We start from the raw sequence: 7,994 nt of genomic DNA on the forward strand, positions 1-7,994 counted from the left end.
GGAGGCAGAGGTTGCAGTGAGCCGAGATCATGCCACTGCACTCCAACCTGGTGACAGAGCAAGACTCCGTCTCCAAAAAAAAAAAAAAAAAAAAAAAAAAAAAAATTTTAATATGCCAAAACAGCCAAGGAGCTAGCAGCTAGTCTTCAGACAGGCTAGGAGTTTCTTTTATAGGACCACTCCTCCCTTGGGTCTGGTGGCACTTCTAAGTTTTCTAGGCAGGAGTGAAAAGGAGTTAATAATGCCAATTCCAAGTATACATACAAATGAGAGTCACATAGTAGTAGGCATAACCAAAATCCGGGCCAATTTTTTGGCTCAAAGGTGATCTACAATAGTTCTGTGATCAGTTATTTATAAACATAATTTCAGCTTACTATAAAGCTGACTTCCAGGTCAAAGGCAAATTTTCCTTTCACATTACCTCATAAAAGCCATTTAAGGGCTGGGTACCGTGGCTCACACCTGTAATCCTAGCACTTTGGGAGGCTGAGGCAGGCGGATCACCTGAGGTCAGGAGTTCGAAACCAGCCTGACCAATATGGCGAAACCTTGTCTCTACTAAAAATACAAAAATTGCCAGGCGCGGTGGCTCAAGTCTGTAATCCCAGCACTTTGGGAGACCAAGGTGGGTGGATCACGAGGTCAGGAGTTCAAGACCAGCCTGACCAACATGGTGAAACCCCATCTCTACTAAAAATACAAAAATTAGCTGGGCCTGGTGGTGCATGCCTGTAATCTCAGCTACTCAGGAGGCTGAGACAGGAGAATCGCTTGAACCCGGGAGGTGGAGGTTGCAGGAGCCGAGATCACGCCATTGCACTCCAGCCTGGGCAACAGAGTGAGACTCCGTCTCAAAAATATACATATATATATATATATATATACACACACACACACAAAAATTAGCTGGGTGTGGTGGCATGCACCTGTAGTTCTGGCTACTCAGGAGGCTAAGACAGGAGAATCACTTGAACCCGGGAGGCAGAGGTCGCAGTGAGCCGAGATGGCGCCACTGCACTCCAGCCTGGGGGACAGAGTGTGACTTCGTCTCAAAAAACAAAAACCTATTTAAGAAGTTGCGCAGCATTTGACTTTAACATAAAGGCTAAAGTGATCAAGCTTGGTTTCATTTACAAAGAAACAAAACCTACAATGAAGGTTTCAAATGTACTTTATTTCTTCAATAATGCCATATCTTAATGGGTACACAGTGCTATAATTTGGCATCAATTATGAGCTGTTTTTTAAACAATTCATTATTACACCAGCTGGGATGATTACTGATTTCTCCACTCCTTTGGGGTAACTCTGCCAACAGGGGACAGGTTCCATTCTATTCCGATTTGTGTTGCTACCTGTAAGAATTAAAATGCTGTCAGTTACATGCTTAAAACAGAGTATACTCTCTCTTAGAGACTATTTCTTGAAAACGACAGATATTCTGCTCTATAGGTTAAAAATACACAGAAACTCACCTGGGTAGATCTAATACCCTCCATATAGGCCAAACCTGATTGCTGTCCTAATTTTCTAGTGCAGTGCTGTTGTTCAATAGAACTTCTTGAGCTGAAGGAAATGTTCTAGATCTTCACTGTCCCAAACAGTAGTCACTAGCTACATGTGGTTACTGGTCACCTGGAATGTGACTAGTATCACCGAGGAAATGAATTTTTAAATTGTATTTAACTCAAATTTATACTTCATATTTCTATACTACCCACTCAAAACATTGATTCCCTCAACCATGACTACCTAATAACTGCTAAAGAGTGTTTTGTATTCTCTGTATCACTAAGGAATATTTCACCTCCAACAGCTCCTCTGATCAAACATTTGTTCAACATCTGTTTATCCTTCTAATTAAGGATACTTTTTTTTTTTTGAGACAGTCTCGCTTTGTCACCCAGGCTAGAATGCAGTGGCACGATCTCGACTCACTGCAACCTCCACCCCCTCCAAGTTCAAGTGATTCTCTTGCCTCAGCCTCCCAAGTAGCTGGGATTACAGGCGCCCACCACCACGCCCGGCTACTTTTTGTATTTTTAGTAGAAACGGGGTTTCACCATGCTTGTACTAAACTCCTGACCTCAGGTGATCTACCTGCCAGGGCCTCCCAAAGTGCTGGGACTACAGGCGTGAGCTACCATGCCCAGCCTAGGCACACATCTTAATATTTGATTTCAGGAAAATCAAAACAAAAATTAAAAAGGCCTATTTATTTAAATAAAGATTATTACGGTAAGGGTTAATTTGTATCTTTTTAAACCAACTTATGTATTTATTAAGACTTCAGGCCGTGCACAGTGGCTCACACTTACAATCCCAGCACTTTGGGAAGCCAAGGCAGGCAGATCAAGAGGTCAGGAGATCGAGACCATCCTGGCTAACACGGTGAAACCCCATCTCTACTAAAAATACAAAAAATTAGCCGGGCGTGGTGGTGGGCGCCTGTAGTCCCAGCTACTCGGGAGGCTGAGGCAGGAGAATGGCACGAACCCAGGAGGCGGAACTTGCAGCGAGCCAAGATCACGTCACTACACTCCAGCCTGGGTGACAGAGCGAGACTCTGTCTCAAAAAAAAAAAAAAAAAAGACTTCAGGACTCCTACTTTTTGCCAGTAAGTACAGTGACTGAAAAACAGATTGTTAAATGTAAGATGTAAAGAAACTAAAATATAAAAAGTTATATTACATCTCATCTGTCAGGAATATTGTGCTAAGTTCTGAGCGCAAAATTTTAAAAGAAAAATTGTTAAGCGGAGTTGTCCACGAAGGTGATCCAAGGTAGTAAAAATCCTGGAAACCATGAACAAAAAAATTACTGATAAAACTAAGGATGTTTAATTTGAAAAAGAAAATTCAGGAGATATGATAGCAATTTTCTATTATCTGATGGCTGTTATATGGAAGTGGATCAGAATTTCTGTGTTGCAATGAACGATGGTTAGCATAGGAAAAAGGCAGATTTTTAACTCACCATACGATCCTTTTAACAGCCACACAAGGCTGGGCGCGGTGGCTCACACCTGTAATCCCAGCACTTTGGGAAGCTAAGGTGGGCGGATCACCTGAGGTCAGGAGTTCGAGACCAGCCTGACTAACATGGTGAAACCCCATCTCTACTAAAAATACAAAAATTAGCCAGGCATACTGGAGGGTGCCTGTAATCCCGCTAGTTGGGAGGCTGAGGCAGGAGAATCCCTTGAACCCAGGAGGCAGAGGATGCAGTGACCCGAGATCATGCCATTGCACTCCAGCCTAGGCAACAGAGCGAGACTCCGTCTCAAAAAATAAATAAAAATAAAAAACAAAACCAAAATTAGCCAGGTATGGTGGCGTGCGCCTGTAGTCCCAGCTACTCGGGAGCCTGAGGCAGAAGAATTGTTTGAACCAGGGAGGCAGAGGTTGCAGTGAGCCAAGATCGTACCACTGCACTCCAGCCTGGGGGACAGAGCGAGACTCCTTCTAAAAAAACAAACAAACAAACAAACAAAAAACAGCTACATAATATGGAAAGGGCTGCCTTGTGATCCAGTAAGCAATTTATTACCAGGAATGTTAAGAACAGAAGATGGATGAATGCTGCGGGAAAAAAACCTCTGTACTGGGTAGGTAATTAGATTACAGAATCTCTCAAGTCCTTCCTAACTAGAAATGTACACTACTATGTTAAGACACTTTGAATGCACAGACTAAATGAGAATGAAAAACATCTAAAATAGAAATTATTAATCAATAGTACTTACATATGTCCATGTAGCAATACAGAAAGTGGCTCCACCAGCTAATACAGCATTACCGTATTTGTCATGAAAATCAGGTGTACGTTTCTGGTGGCTCTGCCTTGCCATTGTTTGCTGAATGCTTCGAACTTACAGGAAAAAAAAATTACAGAAGCATATTATCAATTGTCAGGAAAAGAAAACATATATGATTGATACTGCCAATCAGGAAAGCCAAGGAAGTTAATTTTACAGTATTATGTAGTTCAATAAAATGTTAAAACACATTGTAGCTATTAATCAAAGCAAAGCAGTGTACTTTGAAATGCATCAAAAAGAAGATGAATTGACAGATGGACAGATACGTGATAAAACATAGCAAAATGTTAACTGTAGAATCTTTGTGGTGGGTGTATGGGTGTTCATACAATTCTTCCAACTTTTCTGTATGCCTCAGAGTTTTCATAATAGTATTGGGAAAAAAGCAAAGAACGAATGATGTCAGTAACATTCTCTACAAAGTGGTATTTACACAACCCCTGAAATTTTGGCTCCCATTGATTAATTCGAATACTTATGACTTAAATTTTCATTAAAGTTTACTAACAGAGCCCAACAACTTACAACATACAAGGGTGAATGAACTCAAATGAACTTCAAATTAAAGCACACTAAATGCTTATGATTGTAAAATTACTACAGTAACAAAAATACTCGCCAAAACTAGAGTAATCTTGATTTTTAAAAAATTAGTGGGCCGGGCACAGTGGCCCAGTAATCCCAGTACTTTCAGAGTAATCCCAATACTTTTGGAGGCCAAGGTAGGAGGATCGCTTGAGGCCAGGAGTTTCAGACCATGTGGGAAACACAGTGAGACTCTGTCTCTACAAAAAAATTGAAAATTAAAAATTAGCCCGGCATGGTGGTGCACGTACACCTGTAGTCCCAGCTACTCAGGAGGCTGTAGCTGGACGATGACTTGAGTCCAGGAGTTAGAGGATGCAGTGAGCTATGATCACACCACTACACTCCAGCCTGAGTAACAGAGCAATTCTCTGTCCCTAAAAATAAAAATGAGAAATGGGGTACATAAAAAAGTGTAAGACAGAGATTCTGTCCTCAAGTAACTTCCAGTCTAGAGGATTACACATGCAGATAAAAATCGGTATCGTACAAGGAAGCAGAATTAGCTAAGGAGTTAGTTTTTGAGCAGAATGATAAACTTTGCTGTTACTATTATACTAGTAGAAAGAGAACAAAAAAGTTTCCAAATGGATCCTGGAGGAACTAAAAAGGAGGGCTTCGGAAACAGACTGGAAAAAGCTTGTTTCTAGCTGTTTTTTTTTTTCCTTCCTGTCCAATTTAAGTAGCAGGTCCTTATTGTTTTAAAGAGCCTCAAAAGGTACTTATATATAAATGAAAAGCTAGGGAGCCTGAGGCAGAAGAATTACTTAAACCTGGGAGGCTGAGATTGCAGTGAGCCGAGATTGAGCCACTGCACTCCAGCCTGGGCAACAAGAGCGAAACTTTGTCTCCAAAAAAAAAGAAATTGCAATGTTGCCCATTCACTAGCAATTAGTATTTCTACGTGGTGCAATGGGTTACTTCAAGATAGTTATCTGACCATTATTGGATCTTCTAATTGTCTTACATAGCTTTCCCTTTTCATCTTTTAGTCACACTGGGATAGGCAAATTTACAAATATTTCATAATATATTCTGCTCCAGAAAAGATAAGAAGTGGGCATGTGAATTCGACACTGAAAAAAAATAAAAAACATTTCCTGAGGTACAAGGTGGCCCTATTTGCTCAAAAAGCAAAGAAATTAAGACTACCAAAAAATTCTGCAACATCTCATAACTTCAACACACTCATGTAACTCTGGTGGATTTCATTAGCCCTCTCCTCTGTGACAACTGTTTAATTACCATACATTGGTGATCTCATAAAATCCTCAACAACCCCATGAAATAGGTATTATTTACAATTTATAATTTAGGCATTATTTACAAATTACTTATTTTACAAAGAAGGAAACTGAGGTTGAGAAAGGCTAAATCATATGCCCAAAGTAAAAGAGATAATAAATGCTACTTTTGGAATATGAAAATAGTCCAGCTAATATTTTGTAGTTATTTTCAAAGTTGCTTACGTGTTTAGAAGACAATCTAGTAATATTCTCCAATGATTCTGTTAAGTGAAAATCAAAAGATGGCTAAACAAACTAAATAGTAATTCAGGGTCACCTTCATTTTGTAACAACTGCCCACGTTACTGAAGGTCACCTTCTGCCCAAATCAAGTATGAAAATTAATTTGTTCTCCTCAGTCTACTGCATTTTCACTACATAATGCTGGTCTCAAAACTCCCTGTACCTGCCCAACCTTTTAATGAGAAAAAAAATGAACACGATTACTTTCAGGACAGCTAACTGTTTTTTTTGTTTTTTTTTGTTTTTTTTTCCCGAGACGGAGTCCCGCTCTTGTTGCCCAGGCTGGAGTGCAGTGGCAGTCTTGGCTCACTGCAACCTCCGCCTCCCGGGTTCAAGCGATTCTCTTGCCTCAGCCTCCCAGATAGCTGGGATTGACAGGCGCCCGCCACCACGCCGGGCTAATTTTTGTATTTTTAGTAGAAATAGGGCTTCACCATGTTGGTCAGGCTGGTCTCGAACGCCTGACCTCAGGTGATCCGCCCGCCTCGGCCTCCCAAAGTTCTGGGATTACAAGCGTGAGCCACCGCGCCTGGTCAGCTAACATTGTTAATCCACAAATAACTTCAAAGCTGCATCGATACCATTTAGGTTGTTTCCCTGCAATTAAACCATGTGAAGAGCTAGATTTACAGTTTCCGTCTATTGCAGTAATAGGAATTGGAGAAGATATTCTTCTATACAGGGTTAGGAGTAAACATATCCCCAAAGCTAAAATGTAGGACATCACTTAAGGAACGAGGTGTCTACCAAGAGTGTCCTTCCCTGAAATCATAGGTTACTGAAGAATTAAAAAGCAGAGCTAGACTATCACTCCGATAACACAGAGAGAGCAGGAAACCGAAACAGAAAGACTGGGTGATAAAGCCAATGCTAACGACATCATCCCAATAACTTGGGACAAGATGGGAGACAGCATTCAGGATTAGAAGGCCGAGATGTTGGTAGAGGGAAAGGATACGAGGCTGCGAGGATAAATTGATATAAGGTTGTTGTAAATGATTTGTCATAATTTTTGCTCACCTTGGAGACGATTTAGTGCGTTTTTGACCAAGGGAAACATCGTGAAGGTGAAGCTAGAACTGCGACAATGGAGCTGCTGCTTTGGTGCAAATTCGCTTCAGGTACCCTTGAAGAGAGCTGAAAAACAAAATGGCTTTCAGCCGGGATTCTTAATGACATTTGGTGCAATCTCGCGAGATCTGTAAAACCCATAGTAATTGCAAGCCTTTTTACCGCGAAGAAAAAAATGGCCTTTTGGGAAATGTAGTTTCCGGCTTTATAAAATGACGTACGGTGGGTGGTGGTTAATGAAGAATGAAAGAACTCCTCTAAGCTAGGTTTAGAGCTCTATAGAGGGCAGCCGAGACACTGATCTTCGGCGGAATCATTTAAGAAACTAGGTTCAAAATGGTGTTAAAGTTCCACAAGCTTCGGTTTGGTATCTCCACACTAGCTCTTTCTTCTTTCTGTTCCTCCAAAACTTCCTTTACTTCTGTCATATTTTTTTTTTGGTCTGCTATTACTACTATACTAATTGGCTTAGCTTTTAGTTTTCAAATAACTTCAAGTTTAGAGAAAAGTTGCAAGAATAGTAAGAACTATTGTAATACGTAAATATGTGATAAAACAAATTTAGAAAGCTATTGGCCGGGCGTGGTGGCTCACGCCTGTAATCCCAGCACTTTGAGAGGCCAAGGTGGGCGGATCACGAGGTCAGGAGTTCAAGACCAGCCTGGCCACGATGGTGAAACCCCCGTCTCTACTAAAAATACAAAAATTAGCCAAGTGTGGTGGCGCGCGCCTGTCGTCCCAGCTACTCAGGAGGCTGAGGCAGAATAATCGCTTGAACCCAGGAGGCGGAGGTTGCAGTGAGCCGAGATTGTGCCACTGGACTCCAGCCTGGGCGACAGAGCGAGACTCCGTCTCAAAAAAAAAAAAAGAAAAGAAAAGAAAGCTGTTAGGCCGGGCGCGGTGGCTCACGCCTGTAATCCCAGCACTTTGGGAGGCCGAGGTGGGTGGATCACGAGGTCAGGAGTCGAGACCATCCTGGCCAACAT

The 7,994-nt window shown here is 41.5% G+C and overlaps 1 protein-coding gene across 2 annotated transcripts; it reads right to left on the minus strand.

Moving 5' to 3' along the window:
- Window positions 1-1,156: 1,156 nt before the first annotated feature.
- LOC105530782 (cytochrome c oxidase subunit 7B, mitochondrial) lies at window positions 1,157-7,119 on the minus strand. Of its 2 annotated transcripts, none has more exons than XM_011968460.1 (3): window positions 6,958-7,119; window positions 3,749-3,873; window positions 1,157-1,358 (listed from the first exon to the last, which is right to left on the minus strand). In XM_011968460.1, exons 1-3 carry the CDS (start codon window positions 6,995-6,997, stop codon window positions 1,281-1,283), a joined length of 243 nt encoding a protein of 80 aa, XP_011823850.1. In that variant the 5' UTR covers window positions 6,998-7,119; the 3' UTR covers window positions 1,157-1,280. The 2 variants fall into 2 exon arrangements, with proteins under 2 accessions (XP_011823850.1, XP_011823851.1); XM_011968461.1 differs by having other exon boundaries at window positions 3,802-3,873; window positions 6,958-7,101.
- Window positions 7,120-7,994: the final 875 nt, after the last annotated feature.

The sequence above is a fragment of the Mandrillus leucophaeus genome, unplaced genomic scaffold, assembly GCF_000951045.1.
Source record: "Mandrillus leucophaeus isolate KB7577 unplaced genomic scaffold, Mleu.le_1.0 Scaffold844, whole genome shotgun sequence".
Lineage (NCBI taxonomy): Eukaryota > Metazoa > Chordata > Mammalia > Primates > Cercopithecidae > Mandrillus > Mandrillus leucophaeus.